Source organism: Neolamprologus multifasciatus, chromosome 12 (assembly GCF_963576455.1).
Source record: "Neolamprologus multifasciatus chromosome 12, fNeoMul1.2, whole genome shotgun sequence".
Classification (NCBI taxonomy): domain Eukaryota; kingdom Metazoa; phylum Chordata; class Actinopteri; order Cichliformes; family Cichlidae; genus Neolamprologus; species Neolamprologus multifasciatus.
Genome location: NC_140450.1, coordinates 30,311,926 through 30,337,948, shown reverse-complemented (window position 1 = coordinate 30,337,948; position 26,023 = coordinate 30,311,926). Strand labels below are relative to the sequence as shown.

At 40.3% G+C, this 26,023-nt stretch overlaps 1 protein-coding gene across 1 annotated transcript in view; it reads right to left on the bottom strand.

The window, feature by feature from the left end:
- Positions 1–2,024: 2,024 nt before the first annotated feature.
- tacr1a (tachykinin receptor 1a) overlaps positions 2,025–26,023 on the bottom strand; it is a 52,881-nt gene continuing 28,882 nt past the window's right edge. Inside the window, exons 3-5 of the mRNA XM_085181117.1 lie at positions 18,093–18,243; positions 15,463–15,659; positions 2,025–12,578 (exon numbers count right to left, since the gene is read on the bottom strand). Coding sequence (XP_085037243.1) covers positions 12,233–12,578; positions 15,463–15,659; positions 18,093–18,243 — 694 coding nt within the window. The 3' untranslated portion in view covers positions 2,025–12,232. The remainder of the gene's footprint in view (positions 12,579–15,462; positions 15,660–18,092; positions 18,244–26,023) is intronic.

The window sequence follows — 26,023 nt, the reverse complement described above, 5'->3', positions numbered from 1 at the left end:
CTGGATTGGTTTCTTACGTACTATATAATAAGATTTAATGTTGCAGCCTCATATGCATGACAGGGAATCTCTTGATCCTGTTATTATTAGCATTGGTAGTGCTACTGGTCAAAAGTTCAGCTGAGATTTATTATGCATGCAGTGTGCTATTGCTAAAGGTCCAGTGCAGCACCTGACATGTTTTTATCTGACATCAACAGCACACTAAGCCTGCTGTTTCTGCTGCTTCTAATTCTTCTTCTTTGTCCTCCTCTCTCTGTCTTATCTGTAAGCTGTCATAGTGAAGGTCAAGACACACACACACACACACACACACACACACACACATATATATATAGTTACACATTGTTCTGCTTGAAATGAGCACAAATTCCCGATGACTTGTAAATTATTCTTTAATCATCCCTTTACATCAAAGATTTACACCAAAATTTAGGCAAAACCACAGATTTAAAACACCTACTGCACATTACACGTTAAATGTAACCAAACATAAGGTAGTTAAAACTAGGCAGTAACAGATACACAGTCACCTTATCAGTACTCGCACTGAAAACACATACAAAAGATAAACACTTGTTTTCTGTCTTTTTTAGTAGTGAAACCATGATGGAAACACCAACACAGTGTGGCTGTGTCTGAAAAGTGCTATATCACTACTCACTGTACTTTTCAAATGCATGTCTCAGTTAAAAGTGCAATTTTCAGTCACATATGACCAAAAATACCGGATCAGGTATTTTTTCCACACACACTGTGCAGTTAGCTCTATATTTAATGCTAAAACGCTGACCTTCAGCTTTAAGGCAATTTGAAGACTAAAAGAAAAACCCTGGGTAGCAGTAGACATTGTAGTTTTGTACCCTTTAGGGTGAGGGTGATTCAAATAGCTAAAAGCCAAAAGTTCTCAGTTGATTGGATGTGAATGTAATTGCCCTCAAAGTAAAACTGAGTCAGGAGTTTAAAGCATGATGCTGTGCTATATGTTTCGTCATGTCAGCTCATCAGAAAAAGGCCATCATCAACAATGTGTTAATCCTTCTTTGCCATGCTGTGTGGGACACGTGGCTAGCCTCAAACTCTTTTGTTTGTCAGAAAAAATAAATGCTGGAAAAACTGGTAAAAAACAATGTACAGTTTAACTTAAATGAGGCTCTGAATTTGGTGTAGATGTGGATCCGATGTGCATGGTTGTCTGTCTCTCTCTGAACACTTAGCAGCACAAGGCTCACGCAGGCTTCAACAAAATTTCACCAATGTTGTAGCTACACAAAAGTGGTGATATAAGTTCTCAGACACAGCCTGGCTTCTCTTTTTTTTTTTTTTTAACCACGGGAAAGATATGTGACCATTTATATTGTAACAGGCACTGGTTCTGTAACACACAGAGCACATCTTTCCCCAGAGTCACATCTCCTCCACGGACACAGTTCAACAACATATGCGGCTGTAATGCTCCGCTGTACATTTTGTGGTGCGTTAAATGACTTTACAACACAACACACACAGAGATATCACTATGCCATGGTTTAAGGAGAGTTCTCTTTACAGCTCGTACTCGAAGTGTCACATTGAAAAGGAGATTCACAAAAGAGACCACTGGAGAGGTTGGCATTTGTACAATATGAGAAAAACTCTAAAATTCAAAGCAGCAATAAGCGTCTCAACAGTGACACTGCAGAGGCGGTCACTGAAGTTTTACTTCCAGATGTGATGATTTCTTCTTTTATTCAGGCACACCTGCCACTATGATCTAATTTCCCCTGGTTGTGCAAACATTCTTACAGATAAGATTCATCATAATGAAGTGCACTGTGATTAATATATATATATATATATATATATATATATATATATATATATATATATATGTATGTAAATGTAAGGCTTCTTGTATGTAAACCCCCCAAAACCACTTTGATCACTGATAAGTACACCAATCTGCTCCCACCTTCATGAGCAAACACACTTGAGCATACACACATGTCACTCTTTTTATTTTATTCCCCCCATTAAGTGAGGAGTCCCACAAGCATTTGCATTGTAAAGTATGTGTGTCTGTCTGTGTTTAGATAGTAGCTGTAATTAGCATGATTGGAGAGTGAGGGATGGTTAGAAACACAGGTAGAGATGGTGCTGATGAGAACATTCACCCTACCGTGTAGCCTGCCAGGCGCCTCTCCTCAGCAACAAGCAGGCATCTTTTTGTCTCCATCGCTACAGCTCTCATCAGCAATGGCTGCGTGAGAGCTCTGAGTGTGTGCTGAAAGAGACACTGCGGCGCGCTCGTTTAAGGAGCGCTCACTGAACAAAGTTGATTACACATTCATTAAAGCCCCGGCCTCTCGTTCACCCACTCCACTTGACCTGTCCAAGTGAGAGGCGGATCAGGGAGCGTACTCTGCATTCAGGACACACTGTGGATTATTTCTGGCTCTGTGCTTATGATTAGGGCACTGCAGTCAAATGAAATATAAATAAATAAAAGATGTTGATGATGATGATGATGAGATGATAAGATGGGTTTTGAAGTGCAGCCTCCCAGTGCTCACTCCTGCATGCCTCTCTGGCTCAGACAGCTAATGCCACATTATAATGGATACTATGGATTTCTTGCATCCTATTAGATCTGTGATTTGCCCCATAATTGTGTTTGGAAGGCTTGCTTGGGATTTTAAATTAGTTTTCATTTTTACATCGTTAGTTAAACCAAGTTTGCACAACTGAATGGGATCCTCTGCCTACAACTAAGACAGTTCTCTGCACTAAAAAACAAAAGGGAAAAAATATTGGATAGTAATTCAGTAAACAGCCAAATCAAATGGACCTCAGACAATCCTTCCAAATGTTTGCACCACTGTCCTCGTGAAGATCTTGCATTTATAGCCTGAAACGCCTAGCACAACATAAACTGAATCTAACTTATCTTTGAAACTTCTCTGGAGAAGGCCGTCTCTGTTAGAAAATCAAATTTCAGCAGGAGCATGCGGAGATTACCTCTTCACGTTTCGGTCCCCTTGCAAGGGAGACAAAAGATTAAAAGATCACAAGGCGGTTGCAGGAAAATTAAACTAATAAATAAACAAGCACACTTCTGTTACACATAAAAGACACATTCTCTGCTCGGGACTTTTACTCTGTGTTGTTTTGCCTCTTCAGATAAAACAAAATAGCCTCACAAATCACTCTTGAAACGAACTGCCCGCAGCTCACAGACAAGTCACAGGGGGTCAGTTTGTATTAAAGGTTATGAGCAACTGTTGCTAATTGGTTTATTTTCCAATAGTGAGACTCCAGTAGGGACACGCTAACTGTAGCCACAGGCTGTAACCACTTTGTGCAAGTGGTGCACTTCTGTAGACTGTATATGAAAGATGTAAGTAGACTCCATGTCTGAGAGGTGAAACCTGCAGTCTATGGGATTTTGCTAACCAGTCTAAGTACCCCTTGGTCTGGCTATGTGCACCTACCACTACATAAAAACAACATGTGATGTCTTATCATGCCCAATATTTAGCAAAATACTGATATACATATTAATATTGATGGAGTATCTATTCCTCCTGTCCTTGAGATGGTCCTCATTTGTAAACACAGTAAGAATCTGAGTTGCAGACTTGATCACTTACTGAATGAGCTCATTTGCTTCCAGTATTTTAGCTAAGGAACATTTTCTGCTCACTTCACTCACTCCAAATCATCCAACTAGGGCAGCACAAATCAAGGGTGCAGGTCTTGTTTATAAGGTAATCAGGTTACTATCATCAAATAACATCAGCCATCATGCTCTCATTCACTCCTGGCTAAGTCTGTTTGAGGTTCTGCTCCTGAAATGTGACTATGCTCTTCGGACTGACAATACACCACTGCTACCAGAATACTAAAACACACATTTCATTAAACTTTTATGATAGCATGTGGCATTTGGGGTTATTTCACAAGTTTTTTTTTAAAAAATTAGCTTTACATTTTCCACATGTTCACCTCAGATGTTGGTGCTGATGAGTGTGAAAATATGACGTTATGAACCTCTGTGCAGAAGTTGAATGAATAAAGATTTCACTGTTCACTGTGAATCTCATGTCATCAGATGTTGCCTACATGTTAGCAGTGCTGTAGTGCAGCGGTCCCCAACCTTTTTTGCGCCACGGACCGGTTTAATGTTAGACAATATTTTCACGGACCGGCCTTTGAGGTGTCGCGGATAAATACAACAAAATAAAAAGATACAACCTGATATAAGAATAAATGTGAATTCACTGTGTAATTGTGTAACTTTATTAGCAGCGTCCTCCTGAAATGCACCAACAACACTGAGAGCAACATCCTCCTCTCTGCCCCTTAATGCTCTCTGGTCGCTATGGTAACGCATAAATATTTCTTTCAAATAAGACACACAACTACAACACGGGAAAAGATCCAGGAAAATCGAGTTAACGCTAAAGTCCCTGAAAACCAAAAATTTCACACCTGAGCCTCAACTCTCACAGCCCGGTACCGGATGGCCCGGGGGGTTGGGGACCGCTGCTGTAGTGCACTCTTTAACATACTAGACACACTAGACACTGTATGTATATATGTCTTGTGCTGGATTACATCATTCTTTAAACTTGAAACACTTTAATTCTCAAGGTGAATTTATTTCGCAGCTGCTAGTATCTCATAATGTAAGGAAAGCCAATTACATGAGAGTGAGACACGTGAGACATTTCAATATGATAGCAGCACGGTGGCATGGTGGTTAGCACTGTTGCCGCACAGCAAGAAGGTCCTGAGTTCAATTCCAACATCAGGCCGGGGTCTTTCTGTGTGGAGTTTGCATGTTCTCCCCGTGTTTGCGTGGGTTCCCTCCGGGTACTCTGGCTTCCTCCCACCGTCCAAAGACATGCAGCTTGTGGGGATAGGTTAATTGGATAATCCAAATTGTCACTAGGTGTGAATGTGCGAATGGTTGCCTGTCCCTGTGTGTTGGCCCTGCGACAGACTGGCGACCTGTCCAGGGTGTACCCTGCCTCTCGCCCTATGACAGCTGGGATAGGCTCCAGCGCCCCCTGACCCTGAAAAGGATAAGTGGAAGTGGATGGATGGACATTTCAATATGTTGAAGTTTTATGCTTGGCCAATTTAAATGACACACACTGCTGTCTATGAGAACAGCAGGGATCATGTTCACGTTTGACTTCTATTTTGCATGAGAAAAGTCCCAGAGATCATATAACGCTGATTTCTGGCCTTGACCATTGCACACAGATATTTCTTCAGATTCTCAGACTCTGTTGATGATATTATGTACTGTAGATGATGAGATAATCAAAGTCTTCACAGCTTTACATTGAAGAACATTATTCTGAAATTGTTCCACAGTTGTTTTGCAGACTGGTGAACCTGTGTGCATCTTTACTTCTGTCATGTTACTGACTTGCTGTCAATTAACCTAATTAGTTGCAAAATATTCCTCTGGCTGATTTTCACACTGCTTATCTTTTCAACCTTTTGTTGCCATCATCCCAACTTTATTTTAAAAAAAATATGTTGCTGTCATCTAATTCAAAACAAATTTTCAGGCAATAAAGGCAAGTAGAATAAGTGTTTAAACTATTGAATATATTTGACATTTTACACAGCTTTCCAATTCTCTTTTGTCCTGTCTTCCTTTCCTCCCCCCCAACTAGATGCAGCAGATGGCTGTCAGAGGTTGCTATATAAATAAATCTGAACTGAATTGAAATGAATTCGTTACTTTAGTTGACTCAACAGAGAAACACAATACTTGCCCTGGTGATGCAGCTGCAAATTGTAGTTATTGCAATTTCCAGAGAATCTGTGGCAAGATCTGAAAATTGCTGTTCACAAACACTGTCCATCTAATCTGACTGAGCTGGAGCTGTTTTGCAAAGAAGAATGGGCAAGAATTTCAGTCTCTAGATGTGCAAAGCTGGTAGAGACAGACTCTAAAAGACTAGCAGCTGTAATTGCAGCAAAAGGTGGTTCTACAGAGTATTGACTCATAGGGCTGAATAATTACACACACCCCACTTTGCAGTTATTTATTTGTAAAAAATGTTTGGAATCATGTATGATTTTCGTTCCACTTCTCACGTGTACACCACTTTGTGTTGGTCTTTCACGTGGAATTCCAAAAAAATGGATTCATGTTTGTGGCTGTAATGTGACAAAATGTGGAAAAGTTCAAGGGGGCCGAATACTTTTGCAAGCCACTGTATATGGCAAGCTGTAAGTAACAATGACATGTAAATGTATATGTTTTATAATGAATTCTTTCACGTATTAGAGATCATCCATCTTTGGGCAGCACGATGAAGCAGTTAGCAGTAGAAATGTTCCCAGCAACTAAATAAACAGTTATTTAAATGAGAGAAATGACGCCTAGTCTAAAAGACAGGAAACCGGGCACATTTTAAATCTAGGACATTAACCCTTTAAAGCCGGTCTGAGCGGCATGCTCTGTTTTGCATAACGATTTTTAAATCCCAGTAGCACTGCAACCACGTAAGCTAGCGCAATCATTTTTTTTGCATATGAAACTGGAGGAGTTGTACTTACTTCTTATGCCATCAGCTTGTCCTAGGTCACGGTTTCCTTCCGCATATAGCTTTGCAAAAACTGCATAAAAAGCAGTTGCAGCAACAAAAACATAATATTCCAAAAACACGCTTTGCCGATCCTATCAGCTGATTATAACACTTCCCATCAGCGTGAACTATCGTATGTCCGCCATGACGTGCCCCAAACCGGAAGTGACATCATTTTGCGGAAATGTAGTTTTTTACTATCAGGGCCTTATGAGCCTATAGTTGTGTTTTTAAAAGTTATATTTGACTTTATGACTTTCTGTGTCATTTCTGGGATGCTTAGGACTCATGTTGCACTGCTGGAAATAGTTTATTTTGATGCATATGCTGTTTTTTTTTTTTGCAAATTTGCATTATAATATTTTTTTCATTTTTCCTGCAGTATATAAAAATTGGTGTACTTCAAAAATAAAACTATGAAGACACTTAAAATAAATTTCCTGTGGTAGTAAACAATTTTGTGCAACTTTTTTGTATTTACAGTTTTGAGGGATAAGCCTCTTAAATTTCTCTAACTAGAAATATATGTTAAAAAAACAAAAACGATTTTCAATTTTTTTGTAGTTTATTGCACTTTTTTGCAATTTATGTAATTACTATGCACTTAATGCGTACATATTATTAAAATTTGGACTATAATGGTTGTATTGATGTATATCAACTTGAAATGCTCCCAAAAATGGCACTACAGCATGTAAAAATATAATATAAGCTCTGGCGGACTTGGTTCTATGGTAGGTCTTAAAGGGTTAATAATTGGCCAAACAAATATTTTGTCTGTATTTTAGGAACAATGTGAAATTGTGTTTCAAATGTCACTGACTTGACTTGAGCACACACAGGCTCAGATTAGTTCGGCTAATCTTAGCAGTGCTAGCGGCTGAAGCCTGGGTTTCTTCCGTCCTAACCTTCCTATTCAGTGCAGAATATGGTCACACCTGGTTTCTGTTGCTTGGTTACATATCTGCTGTCAGAGCTGGCGGTAAGTTGAATTATTGTACCATCTTTGAATGGTACAACAGCACTTTTATAAAATAAGAATAATACATCCTGCACCTGTGTTGAACCCCATCACCACCACCACAGTCTAAATTTATCCTTGTTAGGGTAACTGGTGATTCTAAATGGCGTGTAGGTGTGAATGTGAGTACCTCACCAGCAGTGTTGGGACTAACGCGTTATTAAGTAACGCGTTACAGTAACTACGTTATTATTGTGGTAATGAGCACGGTAACTAGTTATTATGCCAAAACCGGGAACACGTTACTCGTTACTGGGATTTAGATAGGCTCGTTATTCGTTACTTCGTGTGGTGGCTATCGCGGAGCTTCCACAGATTCAATAACATTAGCATGTGTTGGAGGCCAGCAGGTGGATGAAGGAAAAGGGAGGCAAGAGGAGAGACCCGAAGCGGCCACTGGTCCGAGAGTGTCAGGTGAACTGAACTTCAGGTAAGAAGTTATGACCTGCAGTCTCTCTGGGTCAGATATGAACCAAGTTTAGGTGGAGTTTATTTTCGTTGTGCTGACTTTTTCGTACTGCGTGCTAGCTAGCATAACGACTGATTTGTCCCGGACTTCAGCTACAATGAAAAAGACACAAAGGTGGAGTTATTCTGTGTTTACGCTGCACAGCTGCCTCTTCTTCTCTCACCCTCCCTCTACTGTTTCTACTTCAATCATGAAACTGATCAATGATCAGCTGATCGGCTTTTCTCTCTTGTTTATTTATCGCCCACTTTGCGCCAGAAAGAGGAAACCAGCAGATGTCGCGCTAAACAACAGCAGAACTTTTAAGCTTGATCAGCTGTTGTTAGAATTTATTTAATATTAATTTCTAGTATCAGCTGATGTTTGCTGGAGCCACAGCTGTAAACCTGCTGGTCATGATATCGTTTTGGATATGTGGTGAGAGGGAAACATGAAGATGAAACCAGGAGATGTCCTTACTGAATCATCAGAGCTGTGATGGAAAAACAGGTTTACCTTTTAGGTGACATGAATGAGTTGAAGGGAAGTTATGAACTGTTTCTGAGAGACAAATAACACCAGGATCCTTTTCTAAGTAGCTGACAGCTGGTAACTGTGCAGGGGCGGGTCTAGCAAAGTCCATGTAGGGCATTAAAAGGGAAAGGGGGGCACAAGGAAATATTTTCTAATTCTCATTTAAAATGTCTCACTTTTAAAAAAATAATTATCTGAGTCTTACAACAAACAATTGATAGATTGATACATATATACCATCAGAACAGTGTACATCTCTGTCACAACAGTGTTTATTTTCATTCAAAGGCTTTATGATTTTTCCTATAATGGTGGGCCGGTCTCTAGCCAAAATGCCCGGGACAATTTTTTTGTCCCAGTCCAGCTCTGTATGCAGCTCATCTGCAGTCTGGTGTTACCTACATCTTCCTATTCAGAAGGCAGAATTTCCGAGTTCTGAGTACAATCGAAAGCACCACGACTGCAGTTTTTGTGTTTGATGTAAAAAGCAGGCTAGGATAGAATCAGGCGTGGGATTTCTCTCGTGGAAATGTGCATATTATTTTTTCCTTTCTATTGGTAGGTGGCACAGTGCACTTCAACCGATGCGCCTGTCTAGCTATGTTGTGTTTATTACTAGCTGCTTTGTCACGGTGAAACACTGGAATGTTAACTCGGGTGATGACACGTCTGGTATTTGCCTTTCATTTTCCCTCCCCGCACTGAATGTGACCGTCTGTTATTCGTGCACAATGTCCATGTTAAATGCTGTATGGTTCACTGTCAACAAGACGATGCAGTGAAAAAAGCGATAGAATTTATTGAATCCAATGTATTTATGTTGCTTCACAACTGCTTCTCACTTTCATGTCAGCTGACACTGGAATTTATAACAACAGGCCTTGTGTGCCGAGAATAGACCAACAATCAGGGGGGAGCATGTGAGCGGTCTGTGCGTCTGTATGGAAATCATTGATGGGTGTCAGCAGGTGATCACTCTCTTGTCATGTGTGCATGTGTTGTGTGCACACACTGAAAACTATATCCATCTTGGAACTATATTTAACCAAGGGCTGCTGCTGCACACTGTGTTCAGTATGTGATAGCGGTGAATTGATTCTCAGTGCAAAGCAAGTAAAAAAAAAAAATGGCAAAAACTGTTTACTTACTTTCAGTTTTTTAAAAAATCACTGAAATACTTCAAATGGATTCAGTCTTTCTTGCTTTGTGTGTTCTTGTCTGATAAGTGACAGCTCTGCAGTGCTGTGGATGTGCGTATCTGAGGCTGTGTGTTCGCTCTGCATCCAGCAAATATGTAAATTGTTGTGAATTTAGCTGTTAAGCACACTGCAGGATATTTGTATACAGATATTCTTTCACAGATATAGCAGCAAGAAAACATCTTAAAATTTCATTACAGTTGTTAAAAGTATTTACAGTTTTTCTACTGTGAGAACAGTGTCACCATAGGTTTGCACCTCACAGCATTTTGTTATTACAGCAGTTGTATGTAGACATTTGAGTGTTTACTGCTTTAGGAGGTAATGACAGTTTGTCCCTGTGGGCTTTTCATTTCAATTTTATTTATATAGTGACACATCACAACAACAGTTCCCTCAAGGTGCTTTTTATTATAAGGTAATGACCCTACAATAATACAAAAAGAAAAAAAGAAAAAAAATGAAGAAAACCCTGACAACGTCCCATTATTTGGAAGGAAAAAGGAAAAACCTTTTAACAGGAAGAAACCTCTAGCAGAATCTGGCTCAGGGAGGAGTGGCCATCTGTCGCGATTATCAGAGGTCAGGGGGGAAGACACGACAAAGAGAGCCAGAGATGAATAATAACTAATAATTAAATACAGAGAGAGGTGTATAAACACATAGTGAGTGGAGAAGGTGATTGAATGTGCAAAACCCACATAATGCACCTGATCGAGCCCTAACTATATGCTTTATCGAAAAGGAACATTTTGTTTTTATGTCTTTTTGGGTTTTGTTTAGTGTGTTTTTGTTTTGTTTCAGACATTATGAAAAGCAGCAAGGCACATCACTGCACATTAAAGAGCCACAGGTAACAAGCTGCACATCACATCCAAGGACAAAAAGTCTGCAAAGAACTTTAAACCTGATACTAACTTGTGTCTTGTTGTAGCTGGATTACATTTTGGACTGACAGCTTAAACAGTATTTGAAACAACTGTCCAGTGACACCTCATGCAAAGGAAGTTAAAGTTCACTTCGCCCATCTTAACAATGGAGCCTACCCATATAATGTACCAGATTCAGCCCAAAACAGTGTAGGGAGAAAACGATAAAGCTAACATATATATACAAGAAAATAAAAAACCATAACAGACAAAGTGAAACTAAAGTGGTTTGCTGGATTACCCCAGGGAATGTCCAGAACTGAAAGCCCAATAAATCTGATTTTAAGGTGAACAATTGCTTGAAAAGATCATTTTATGTTGGTGCCAGCTAAAAAAAGGTTTTTAAAAAAATGTTTTACACTCTGAAAGAAGTGCCTGTCTTTCAGTTCACCAATGAAGCGTTATGTATCTGATGGAGGAGGAGCATGTTAAACAAACTAAAATAATGTACTGGTTCTGCAGAACACTCGATCATTTCTTTTCTGCACAGCACTCGATCATTTCTTTGTGTTGAACAGAATTAATGGTGGGCTCACGTTATTTAAGGGTTCATATTGGGCATGTGGGGTTTTTTGCTAAATGTTTGCCTTCTTTTGAAACAGAAGCCTCTTTAGCATCTGAAGCGCCTCTGTTTTTCAGAAATGATGCTGCCAGCTGCTGAAGTCAATGCGTAGCTTGATGACGGGGGAGTCCTACACTGCTGGTGTTTATGCTGATTGCCAGAACTTTTCAGCAACACCTGCAGAGGATCTTTTGAGCGCTTCTTCAATCAGACAGGCGCTGGCTCTGCATGTTGGACTGCTCATGAAGTCCTGCTCAGTGAGACAGAGCTGGCAAGTTCAGAGTAGATTTGTTGATTACAGTTTTTATCTCCCCTTGTGGGAGACCCTTTGAACTAAAATCCCACATCTGCCTGTGTTTCAGTGTCTGTTAGAGAACTCCTGTGTAAAATATTTTGCCTTCACTTTTTTCAAAACTTTGTCTCTTCGGAGAAAACCCCTCTGTTAAAAGGAGAAGCTGCCGTTTTTACAGCAGTGTATTGGCATCGCGTGACAGCTTCACTCTAAAATAGACTGTGAGAAGTCACGCAGCCTGCGTGATCGAGCATGTGTGAACCTGAGATGACTGGGGTGACATGCAGAAGCTGTGAACAATGGAGGCGCTAGCGTCGGCTTCAGTTTAGCTTTTTGAAACTGACATGTGCTCTTGTTGTTGAAGCTCGAGCCATTCTGGCACCTGGCAAATCCTACAAATGCCAGCTGACCATTAGCTCTGAATTGGATAACTAAGTGAAACTACAGTTCTGTGAACAGGGACAATATTTCCCAGCATGGCATTCCAGCAAACACACTGGAAATGTGTTTATTAAAAACTCACATTCACCGGCAGACAAACTCACATATTCCTGCTGTACTTTTCATAAACACACGCAGGCAAAAGCAGCAACGTGATCGCTCAACTTACATTCTTTTCCTGCTGTCCAGCAAAATGCTGCCTGCACTTGAAGTCTATTCTTCCAGGTTGCTACTGGAGTAGAAACTCGACATCTCTGATACTGTTTTGGAGACACTCCAGGATGATGAACCATTTGAGGTGAGGTCCATGGAGGAGCTGTGTGGTCTGGCCTCAACCACAGCCCCGCCAGGCGCTGGGCCTCCTATAACTTTCACCTTGGGCTGCTCTACATCGTCCCCAACCTGTAGAATAGTAGACACGGTAGTCTCCATCCTGCTGGCCTTGTAAACACTTGTCTGGGTCTGAAGATAGCGGGTGGACTTGAGTTCGAGGCCTTCATAGGAGCCTTGAGGGACGCAGGGGCAGCAGCGGAATGCTTGTTTAAAACCAGCTCGAAACCTGTGGAGGAAATACACAAATAAATCTGTTCTCCTGTGATTTGTGTCATGGTCCTGGGTCATGTAACCCAGCATTCTGAGTTTCTTGATGTTTTTGTTATTCCTTTCAGTCTAGTTTCATTTCAGTTTATCTAGTTACATTCTGTCATGCCTAGGTTACAGTTTTAATTCATGATTTATCAAGCTCCCCATTTGTCTCATCCCTGTGTGAAGTTTTCTGTGTTAAGTCTTCGTGTGTTTATCTGTCATGTTTCATGTCCAAGTTTTCTTTGTTTGTCTAGTTCGAGTCATGTCTGGGTCTCGTTATGTTTCCCGTTTTATTTTGAAGGATCCTTGTGTTTTTTTGTATTTAGCTTCACGTCCCCTGTCCTGTCATTATGTTAATTGTTGTCAGCTGTTTTCCCCATGTGATTCCACTTCCCCTGATCATTCCTTATGTGTACTTAATCCGTGTGTTTCTGCTCAGTTGGGGTCAGATCGTCTGTTATCCTCACCTCATCTTTTCATAGTTTCCGTTATTGTGTCACTGTTTCATAGCCTGCCTAGTTACTCTGTGTTCATAGTTTCTTCATAGTTCTTTCACAGAGTGTCATAGTCTTTTTAGGTTACACAGTGTTCTTGGTCTCCTTAGTTTTCCCAGTTTCAGTGTTCTCTAGTGTTTTTGTCATGCCATCAGCCATAATAAAGGCTTGCTTTATTTTTGGAAACCTAGTTCTGTCTCCACCGTGTCTGCATCTGGGTTTACCTCTTCTTCACACCGGCGCACCCCGCCGTGACAATTTGGCTGCACGGTGACTCAGAGGTTTACACTGTTGCTTCACCCCAAGAGAACCCTGGGTTCAAACCTAGATAGCCTCCTCTCCCTTATTGATATCTATCATCCCCTCATAAATAAAATTATCATTTACAAACTGCATTCTTTACTCTGGTGATCTCTGTCTAATATTAAAATGTGTTTAATAATCTGAAACATGTTAATGTGAAAAAAATAACAAATAAAAAACCCTGAAATCTATTATCTGGCATCAACCACTATATGTGAACTGTGAGGTTATGGTGGTTTAAAGGTAAGAGCGCTGAATTAATCAACCGTGCAGTTGATTTCTTCTTGTCAAATTTAAGGGAGAAATTTGCTATTTTGTTTTAATGTCTGACCAGGAGTGACAACTTGGGAAAGTTACGAAAAAAGATGACAAAGATACAAAACTGTTACCAGTTTAGCTCTGCAGAGTTTTTTAATCTTCAGCTAACTGTTTGCAAATGGCCTGGTTTTGTTTGATCTCTGTGTGTGGATGAAGCCAGGAGTACAGTGCCAGGCAGTGGCAGCACAGTAAGCAGGGTGGTGTTATAACTGAGACACTCAGAGTCAAACTGGTGTTGTAACTATTCAACGTTACCTCTCTGTGAAGACCCAGTAAAAACTCAGTGGAGCATTTAGCAGCTAAAGAGATATTTCCACACAGGAGTTGGTTAGAGAGTGAACATTAGACCTAAATTGGTCAGATGGACTGAGAAACAGCTCTAAATAGAAGCTAATGAAGCTCTCTGTGGATTCTGGTTGTGTAAACAGAACGGTGACACATTACTCATTCCAACTTTATAATGAAATTTGTGCAGCTTGTTGCACAGCCTCCAAGTAAACAAAAAGTCATTTAATGCAGGTTTAAAGGACACAGCTGGTTCATTTCTTCCTCATCTTCTTACTGGTAAACTACAGTACAACAATAACATCCATCCGTGAAACACATATGCTCTAGATATTTTAAATGTAAAGGAAACTGTAAATCTGAGTTATTAACATTATATCTGTGGTGCAATTGTATGCCAAAGACACTAGAACATCATGTGTGTGTACAATCAAAAGATCATCTGTCAATGGCACTTCGGGCATGAAGCTAACAGCAGATGTAAAACTGTAACAGTTTAACACACATGCGCAGTGAACGTCCAAATGTTACTGTTCATTAACACATTTGCAGGTGTTACAAAAAAAGACTAAAAATAAATCAAAACACTGACAGAAGACACGATGGAAGTATTTTGCGATTTAGATGAGAAAAGCCTGACATGAAACATCTTCAACCAAATGTGAAGCCCAGACAGAGAGAGAAGAATGAAGGGAAAGGCAACATTTCTGTTGCTGAGAGCGAGCGATAAGAAAGAGACTGATGAAAAAACACTCACATTGGTTATGCATATGAGCTCAGGGAGACAAAAACCGCCAGTGACTAAACCTATAAACCTCACCTCAGCCCACACATTTTCATTTTTGGGACTTGGGAGGTAAAATACTCAAGTGTGAAATCGCATTTCTCTGAAAGCTCAAAGGCAATTAGCAGGTTACAGCAATGGAGGACAATGGAAGATGCTTCATTAAAGAGGCAAAAATCCAAAGCCTACATTGTCATGGGGGGCTGATTGTTTTTCCCCTTATTTTCTCAAACTTTTTGGTTAAGTTGCATGAGGAGTTTTAACTCCATCCCTTGGAGCTGTGATCCTTCTGTGATGCTTAAAATCCTACGTTTTCAATCTCAATTGAGCTAGATAACGGCTCAGAGCAAGACTAACGGGGCATTAATGGAAAAAACAAAAACTGTTTAGAACGCACTGTGTGCTACTCTTGTCAGCCACATCTCAATCCAAATCAATGATCTTTGATGTACTTGAATAAGAAAATTGCATTATGAGGTTGCTGTCCACAAGTTTGAAGCAAAAGACGGATGCTGTCATGTCAGTCTTAACCAGAATCTTTGAGGAATGTCTCACAGCTGAGCCCACGACAGGAAAAATAAAGACAGTTCTAAGCCTCAGTATTTGATATGTGGAACTAATAAGATGGCCTGTGGGTGAAGTAGTTGCATAATGGTTTAGAGGTGCTAACTAACCTGTCATTTAAGCAGCAGTAGATGATGGGGTTGTACATGGTAGAGCTCATGGCCAACCACATGATAGCAAGGTAGACCTGCTGGATGTATGTTTCCTCAAACATTTCGGGGAAGAACTGGTGCAGCAGGAAGTAGACATGGTAGGGCAGCCAGCAGATGGCAAAAGTACATACCACCACAATCATCATCTTCACCACCTGTTGAATACATGATTACGCAATTATGTTTTATAGATTCCTCCAGTGTGAACATGATTCTCAGTCAGACAAAGATTAATGTCAGACCAATTACAAATTGGTATCCTTAAGGAGCCTTAAGGTCATTATTATTAAAATAAGACTCCAGAGCCGCATGCAGCTCTTTAGTCCTTATAACTCCGTGTGGTTTGGGAAAATAAATTACAAGTATTTAGCTGAAGTGTATTTTATTTATGTTAGTTCATTTTTAACTTGTAGTTCTAAATTGGAAGATTATTGTGATATTGAAATATAAAAATTATATTCTATTATTTTTTTCATCGCTCAAAATAAGCGTCACACTTGCGAAAGCCGGTTTACCCGCCGAAATGCCGTGCATTTATCAAGACTTTCAACCCCAGGTAGGCCAATTATGGATATTCGGATCCACATTATGTCAGCAGCTGTTCTCCACTGTGAACTATGTTAAAAACAAACGCCGCACACGCCTCACAGATGACAGCTTACAGTCCTGCGTAAAGATGAAAGTGACTTCGTACAGCCCCGATTTGCAGACGCTGTGCGCAGAGGTTCAGGAGCAGAAGTTCCATTGTAAACATATCACGGCAGACCCGACGATGTTTCCATGAACATGCTTTTCAGCATCTCTTTATTGACCACTTTTCACACACGGTTGCTGTACGCACACAGCCGTAGCTTTTCAGCTCACAGCCCGACACACACCAACACAACAACATAGATAGCACAGACGTTAAGGCGGCGAGGCGTGACTGCAGGTGCTGCTCAGGTGCGTCCGCTTCCCCTGCAGCGGTGCTGCAGACCATGCCCCGCCACACACATTAACCAATTAAAATACATATTTAGGCAGAATTTTGCAAATATCTATTTTTCATTTTTTAGCAGCATAGTGCTTTTTTTCCAATTATTTTTTGAAAGTCAGATCAAGGCTCCAAAAGCCCAAAGGCGATATAAGGGTGGCGGCTCACAACAGTTTTTGTTTGCTACATGGATCATTTTAGTTCAGCTGGGTGTCTTTCCTTTTGTTATATTTCTTTAAGAGTTCAAAATGTGTTAATTACATAAATAGAATGTAATTTTCTCTATAGCACTTCATAAGCAACACACCTTAGTTGTTCACACAAAGCATAAAGGTAAAAAACAATATATACAGTGTTATCTTTATTTTAGATGTAGTTGTGTAAAGTATTTGCGGCTCCCAGTGTTTTCTTCTGCGTGGAAACCGGGTCCAAGTGGCTCTTTGGGTGTTAAAGGTTGCTGACCCCTGCCCTATGACATTGAAAGCTTGCACATTTAATACGTTTTATATGTTCTAGTGTGAATTAAATTTGAGTTTTTGAGATTAGCAAATTGCCGCATTCTGATTTTATCGATATTTTACACAGTGTAGTAACTTTTGAGAATTTTCAGTTTATAGAGTCATAGATGAACTCAGTATGCTGTCTAACACCTAGAGGAAATCCACACAGACACCCCCATTGAGGCTCCCTATGATTAGCGAGAGCAGTTCCCGAAATAAGAGAGTGAGCCAGTAAAACGTGTCTCAGAAAACCAGTACTCACAACAGTGTTACAGCAGGTATTGTCAGTTTCCGGCTTCATTTGTTATCTCTTAATGATGAGATTACAAGCTGCACTGCATCGATTGTTTCCACTGAGAACTCAGCATTCACCAATGTCATTTTAACAAGACATTGGCCAGCAGAGCCAACAAATCTGTTTGTGCAGAAAAGTCTGAGCTACTTTGAAATCTTTCTGGGGCAAAATAAAAATATAATGGATCATGAGACACTGTCAGCGCTGCCAAGAACAGACAGTGCTCACTGACATTTAAGAGAGAATAAACAGATGATAATTTGACACATTAATCACTCTCTATTTTGAAAAATACAATATTTTTAATTGTAAGAAGTAGAATAAGTCCAATAATAAAAGTGCTTTAGGGAAATGCCAACTCTAGCATATGCACTGCTAGCATGCTAAACTTTAGCAGAAGTTGGCACTGACCACAAAGAACTCCTGAGGGTGTAGTTATTGAGAATGCAATTAGCTCAGCAGGTTTTGGAGAAATGAAAGTGATCTCATAGTGGCTGTTAAAGACGGTGGCTCACCAAAGTGACAAAAGAATTTACCGCGGAGGAGTCATGGTTTTCTACACCTAATGAGCAAGAAGAAGAGCTAATGGTGAAAAGAGCGGATTAAGAGACTGCAGTTGGTTAAAATAGCAAAAAGTGGTCTGAAAGAAAAAAACAGTCTAAGATAGAAGAAAGGACTGAGAACTCAGATTCAGGTGTGTGATGCTATGATGATTTTTTTTTTTTATTACACGAGGAGACATCAGTCACATCCTGCTCAAGGCTGCAGAGCACAAAAATATTCTGATTACATTAGTGGTGAAATCCAGTAGGCAGGTTACCTTGCGTTTGGCAGTCAGCTGCTCCTTGTAGCGGTCAGAGGAGTCCCCAGGGATCTCACTGGCCCAGAGTGTCAGTCCCACCACCAGGTAAGCACAACCCATCAGCAGCAGTGGGAATGAATATATGAGGATGACCACACACACGTAGTACCTACAGACACATATTCTATATTATTACAAAAATATTTATCTATTCAAATAAAGTCAATAAGTAAATGCATTTGTAAAAGCAGACGCATTGGCATGTATTGCATGGTAAATGAAACTAGCTCTTTTCTACTCAGGCATTCAAAGTAAATCTAATGGAAAAACTGTAGAGCAGCCAGGATTGAAGTATGACCCGGCCTAACTGACTCCCAGCCACTCCAGCACAGATTAGTCAAGACAAGGCACAAGATGTGATACCATATGGTGAACTCATATGTTTTATCAATCAGTCAACAATTCAATTTCAGTTCAATTCAATTTCATTTATACAGAGCCAAAACACAACAACAGTCGTGTCAAGGCGTTTTATATTGTAGGTTAGACCCTAGAATAATACATAGAGTCAACAGTAGTCAATACTCCAGAAACTTGCACTTTGAAGTAGGATTTGGAGCAAGAACTTCATCTTATGCTGCATAACTAACCTGCTCTGGTACCTGTTGGATCAAAAAGTGAAAGACCTGGATTTTGTAATCTGACTTAGTCCTAGACTCTGGCAGGCGGGTGCAGAGTCACATAAGTGTACCTTTTGGATGCACTTATTCAGACCAATTCTTTGTGCTGTCCTTGCCTAAAGAGTTTGAAGCTGGCAGCTCTGTTCTTGGAATGGGCTCAAAAGCTTTATTTGTATCAACAGACAAAGTAGTGCTCAATTTGTGCATTGTTCCAGGCTTTGAGGCTTGAAGTGAACCCATTACTACTGATAATACTGTTGGTGAATTAAAATAATTTCCCTTTAAAAAAAAATACACAAAAAGTTGCACACACACAAATACAGATTTCATAGGAAGAAAAAAACCCCAAAGAAACGATTTCCCTGAGGGTTTTACAGCCTTCTTGGTGTGAGCCATGGTGAGTTTGTTGAATTTAAAAGAGTGTCAGAAACATTTCTCTGTCCTGTGATTTTCCTTTGTTGTTGTCATCACGGAGTGATCTGGTTGCAGAGCATCAGCTTAGTTGTCCCTAAAGTGACTGTTAGAATAGAATAGAATAGAATAGAATAGAATAAACCTTTATTATCCCACGGATGAGAAATTTCGGTGTTACAGAGCTCTTACAGCAAGGGAAAATAAAATATAAAAGGAAGACACAGAAGGTGGTCCTATAAACATAAGCAACCAAAGTTGGTACATACAGGTATATACAGGTAACAATGTACAGAATATGTATAGAAACATTGAAAAATTTTATGGAGATATGTATAAAATATACAGTAAACAAACAAGCTGGTGAGTAAGACCAAAATAATGTTAAGCTGCGTTATAGAGTCTGACAGCTGCTGGTAAGAATGACCTGCGGTAGCGCTCCTTCCTACACTGCTAAACGAGCTGCTCAGTGCTCGTACAGTCTCATGCAGGGGGTGGGAGGTGTTGTCCATGATGGATGTTAGCTTAGACAACATCTTCTCCTCTCCAACCTGCTTGATGGACTTCAGCGGACAGTCCAGGACAGAGCTGGCCCTCTTGACCAGTTTGTTGAGTTTCCCCCTGTCCCTCTCTGCCATTCCACCACTCCAGCAGACCACAGCATAGAAAATAACAGACCCCACCACAGTGTCTCGATGAAAAGTTTGGTGTATGTGATGTATCAGAGCAAATGTTAAGTTGCTGGATATCCACTGCACTCAATGAGGCATTTCAAATGTTGTTCAGTCCTATTAACGTTCAGCCTTCTCTTGCTGCATATTTTTTAAAGAAATGGCTTATTTAGAGCTAGACACTGATGGCAGCATAAAATAATCAAGAAAACTAAATAAATTATTTATAAGTGGTCTGAGCTCATAGGCAGGTCACTGGTGAGTGGAAGTTCCTGCTGTAGTTAATAAAAGGTCTCTGAGTATGTTTCAGTTCCATTACCCTGGAGCACCGACAAAATAAACACAACTGTGAGTGGAGGACTGAATCAAATAATCCTCAGTGTATCTGCAGGAGGAATTTAGAATTTATATTTTGATACTTTATAATGAAATTGCAGATGTGAGAGTAACAGTTAGACGTCTTCTTTGTCCAATAAACTGAAACCCTTTATGCAGTAATTAGTTATGACAGCTTCAGCATTTAGTGACTAATGATTTGCAAATCTATCACAGACACAGTGTTTGATCATGTTAGCTCACTGTAAACTTTGTGCACTGTGTGTTTTATGGTATGTTGATCTGTGCACCAATGCATTAACGTCCTTTAAAATGTGGAAAATCGTGTTATATATATCTGAGAGATATGTTATGGACTTCTTATTGTGATATGTATTTGTAAGTCTATGCTTCTGTTCCGGTGTTCCACTTATTGTATGTGTAGGCGTGTGTAGATATGTGTGCGTATATATGTGTGTGTGGATGCCAAGCACCTGCAGGCCTGATGGGTGTGGTCCTGCTAGAGGATTGGCCACGCCTGAAGCCCCACACACCTGCTGCTGATCAGGCTCGTTGGGGGAGCTATTTAGGAGACCGATGGATCTCCCACCGGCGTGGGAACATTGCGTGAGACTTCACGTCAGTCTTAGCTCAGTTAAAGTCTGTGAGTGTATGCCTACTGTGAATACAGTGTCTTGACGGCTGCCTCTGTTATTTTCCCCTCAGGAGGAGCGTGGAACATCGGAGGGCAGCAGGCACGGGGTGTGTGTGGACACACGAGAGTGGAGAACACGGTGCACGGACTTTTTGAGAAGACACGACACGGGAGAGCACGGGGGAGCATGGGGGAGCACTGGGATTTACTGTTATTGTTTCATTCAATGTAAATAAATGCACTGCTTAGACACAGAGTACCGCGACTGAGTCTTCCCTTCCCTACTTCCCCACGGTTTGCCCTGCCAAACCGTGACACCCTGACTCCAGCATCCACAGAGGGACAGTCCCTGGGCAGAGGAACCTCAAAGGACCTTTCCAAGGCAATAAACTACAATTTTGCATAGTATGACCACACACACACACACAGCGTGTCAACGTAAACAATATTATTCAGTACATTTCTAGATGACTAATAACACCGTAAGTGGTCCTATAGGGAAAACACAAATAACCAAAAAAGTGACCTGCTCTACCTCCTGAGCCACAGCCACCCCAAAATACTCATCAGGAACTCAGGAGGAGAGACTGCAGTTGTGATAGATGTGGCAATCCCAGCACAGTGACATTAGGAAGAAGGAACATGAGAAAATATAGCAGTATTAGGGAGTGTCATGTAATTAATATATGATTGTTGTTTTTTGTACTTTAATAATGAAGGTTTGTAAAGCAAGGCCACTTTTGACTCATAAACAAAGTGCTTAGCCAGACTGAAAAACAGGAAGTCTGGGGTAGAGCTGCAGAGGTATATTAATAGAATACATGAAACCAGACAGAAAAGCGGAACTAGTACATACTTGACTTGTTTTTATCGAAACGATGTGTGACGTGTGAAGGACCAAAATAACACCTATATGAGACACATTTTTAGCTTCTAATGTTAGAGATTCTGCAACTGACTTTGGGCTGTGCAGGGCTCTCTCTTCCGGAAGATGATTGAATAAAGAATTAGAAATGTTTTGACCACTCCTGAGTCTGGTTTTCTCTGTTCTATCATGGGGATCAAAGAATCGGGTTTAATATTTGGTGTTTCCGACCGGTTCCCTTTGCAACAGAGAGAACATATGTGGCCGAAGGTTGGATCTGAAATGAGGCAAACAGAAGACCGGTCTAAAAAGATTTAAAGGTAGGCACAAGCCTGTTCAAAAAGCAAATTTGTGCAGATTGGATGAATTCTAAATTATCTGTTCGCTGAGTTGACGATATTAACTATTAAATTGGCTCAGTAGTGGTAAAACTAAATTCTTGAGAATAAAGTAAATCTTTGAAGTGAGGATAATGAAACTTTGAGAATGACAGTACTGAGGTTAAGGTAATATGGTATATCATGGTAAAAGAGAAAAAGAAACAATGTGTGTTTAAGAGAATACAGGATAATAGGGAATTGGTCATTTGTTTGTGGGATTTAAGTCCCCATTGAGTATAAAGCTGGGCTTGGACATCCATAAAATCACTTGAAGGAGCAACTGGAGCAGATGTGGAAGACAAAGTCCAAACAACAACATCAGAGGCCTCTGTCCATAAGAGTGCAGCTCAAGGAACATCAAAGATGCTGCTCAGTAGCCTCAAACTCCCAAGCCTCTAGTAGAGGACCAGAGATTGAGGAGTACAGACATAGAGATGCAATCGCCCACTTTGTTATCTACTTAATTGTTCACATAAAAATCTCATCAGACAAAGTAATGGCTATAACTGTCAAGACAACCTGCTGAAGTTCAAACTGAGCATCAGATTGGGGAAGAAAGGTGATTTAAGTAACTCTAGACTCTGCATGGTTGTTGGTGCCTGACGAGCTGGTCTGAATATTTCAGAAACTGCTGACCCACTGTGACTTTTCCACAAAATCATCCCAAAGTTTACAGAGACTAGTCTGAAAAAGAGGAAATAGCTCTCTGGGTGAAAATGCCTCGTTGGTGTTAGAGCCTGGAGACGAATGGCCAGATAAGAAGGCAACAGCAGCTGAAACAACTTGACGAGCAAATAATCTAGAAATAAATATGAAATCTTTTTTACTTGGCCTTCACCAGTGTATGAATGTGAAAGTGAATGAATAGTGGTATTGTAAAGCGCTTTGAGGGGTCCCGAAAAGCGCTATATAAATGCAAGCCATTATTATTATTATTATTATTAATATTATTATTATTATTACTGTGACCTTGTGAGAACTCATGGGCTAAACAAATCTTTTTTTTTTTTTTGACTATTTCATTTATTTTTCAGCTTCTGCAATTCCCTGAATGTTTCTACCTGTTTCTCATTTCCCAATCATCGCTATAGTCTTTTCCTTCTTTGACAGATTATCTGTGGTTTTTCTCTTGTCAGTATTTGGTACTTTTGTTGTCATTTGTATTCTCTGTGAAACTTCTTATAGGTTCTTGCTTTGTACTGTATGTGAGTCTGTGCTTGTGTGCCAGTGTTTCCAAATATGATTTCAAATATCCAGTTATTTAAGCTCCTGTTTTGTTGACAAAGTAGCTCTCCAGTCACTAACATTCATGTATAATCAGTCTCGGCTGGCAGTTTTGTAGCATTACTCTAAAATTCTACACTTCCTACAAACTCAAATGCCATTAAAATACAGCTTCACTGAGATGAAAGCCGTCTCCACATATCAGATTAATAAGCACAGTCGTAGTTCTGAAAAAAAAAAAAGCTGGAGGTTTGTTTCTTGCCCGCAGCTGTTTTCCTCCACCTGAGTTGACCACATTCCTAAAGGGGGAGCATTTCCAATGCCAGCACGTTTTACAGTTCATAATGGTTGTTATGGCCTCGTATTTGGGTGTATTTGAGTTTCTCCGACTTATTAGTTTTGTTGATATTTGTAAAAAAAAAAATACATTGAATATATAGAGCACGTAGTAGCAGTGTGGTTAGTAAGATGTTCTTTTTGTAGTAGTTTAGAAGCTTAGTTAGAGACTCAATAGTGTGAATGCCTCACAGGCATTCACACTATTGAGTTCCTGTTTCTCTTTATTCTTTATCCTTTATTATTCTAGTTGCTCCGTTTCTTTGCCGCTTAACTACTACCTCAGTTTTCAGTCAATTTTTTACCGTTCAAACTTTAAACTGTTCTGCTATTTCTGCTTTTGACTGCTATATCTTTTGGTGATGATAACTTTTATACTTTTTGAGATGATCAGCTTTTTATGACATTTTTTGGCCCATTTTGCTGACAGGGACCACATTATCAGTGTGATCACCAGTTTTGCTTGCCGGGCTGAGCCATGTTTTAGCTCAGTGAGATGAGCAGCCGTTCTCAGACCAGGAGGCCCGGGTTAGAATCCTGCTTATGGCAACATTTTCTTCAGTTAACACTTCAACTGTTTAAACTCTTTCCCACACAAATTTCAGCTTTTTCACCTCTTTTTAGCAAAATTTTCAGTTTTTCACTACTTTTCAGCACAAATTCCAGCTTCTTAAGCTGTTTTTAGCACAAACTTCAGCTTCTTTTCCTCTTTTCAGCAGAAAGTCTGCTGATTCACCTCTTTTCAGTACAATTTTCAGCTTTTTCACCTCTTCTTAGCACAATTTTCATCCTCTTCTGCTCTTATCAGGACAATTTTCATCATTTTCATCTCTTTTCAGCACAATTTAGCTTCTTCTGCACAGTGCACATTTTTTTCCTCTCATCATATCTTTGTTTGGGACCAGAACTGGTTTGGCGCAGTGGGATGCGCAGCTGCTATGAGATCTGGTGGTAAGAGTTCGAGTACTACATGGGACAGATGCTGCACATCTTCCCTGCTTGCGTGCATTCTGCTTTCTTGACACTTTTCAGTGTAGTCTTTCAAATAAAGCAGAGTTCAGCTTCTACACCTGTTTTCAGATTCCACTACACAGCATTCACACTGCATTTTCGCCGGAAATGCAACTTTTTCTAGTTTGATTACATTTCCTGCTGCAGAAGTTCACGATTGATTATGGAACTTCTTATGTTGATATTAACAGACTTCCTCACTGAGATTTGGTTCACACTGTGGATCAGGCCTTTCTAGAAAGAGTGGTCGAGTAACACAGGATGTTATGTCTAGATTTCTACTGGAGCTGCGACATGACACTAACCAGATCGACTCCTTGACAGAGTCATTCTGCTCAGAGGGCCCGAGCAGGCTGAATGTGATGAATGACGCTTTAGGGAAAGGAAGCTGCAATATATCGCCAAACTGACATACAAGCAAAATCAATAAAACCTTACTCAGTGGAGGTCACAGCTGCACTGACAAATTACACACAGTAATTTATATATACAGGTTAATGTGTGTGTGTGTGTGTGTGTGTGTGTGTGTGTGTGTGTGTGTGTGTGTGTGTGTGTGTGTGTGTGTGTGCATATGTGTCTTTGAATGCATAATAATTAATGAATATGGAATACATTTTTAACACATGGGAACAAATGGATGCATGCCTGTTGTTCCAATAGTAACGTTCATATAAATAAATAAATAAATAAATAAGGAAGGAAGGTCAGCTGTTTTTTGACTTTGCTTGCTAACAGAGGCAAAAGATTACTGGAGGTAACAGGAGGATGACTCACTCCAGACTGCTTCACTGTCACTAATGACAGGCTCATGTCGTGCAATTTTACAATGCCCAAAACATGCTGTAGCATGTTAAGGGGGAATAGTTTGTAAGCTGTCAGTGAAAGCATGCAGTAACATCTATTAATACCCACCTATGAGACCTTGCACACTAATTCCCACTGACTGCAAAGTCAGTGGGCCATCAGAGGGGGTGCCGATGGAGGAACGACATGTGGGACCCATCCTGCGTTGGGCTTTAATCACAAGTGTCATTTACAGTCTTGTTAGCTCAGCTTAGTAACTGTTTTCTCACTCAGCTCCGGCATGTCACTGATTACGGTTTCATTAAAAAAATAATAAGTGTATCAGGCACCCCATCATGAACAATGAAATTGCTGTTGTGATGTTCATAATAAGCTATATTTCCATGGAGAAATGTGGGAGAATATGGGGACGGCAGTGGCAGACTGGCACCGAAGCAGAGTAAACATCGCTACTGATGAGCTGAGAGGGTGCCATCAGTGGGGCTGCGATCAGCCTGTGTTTGTGCGTCATTGTGTGGGTGTTTTTCTGTGTTAACATTTGTAGAATCTACCTGTGTTATTGGCATCATATGTGGTATTGGACAGTCATGCCACTAG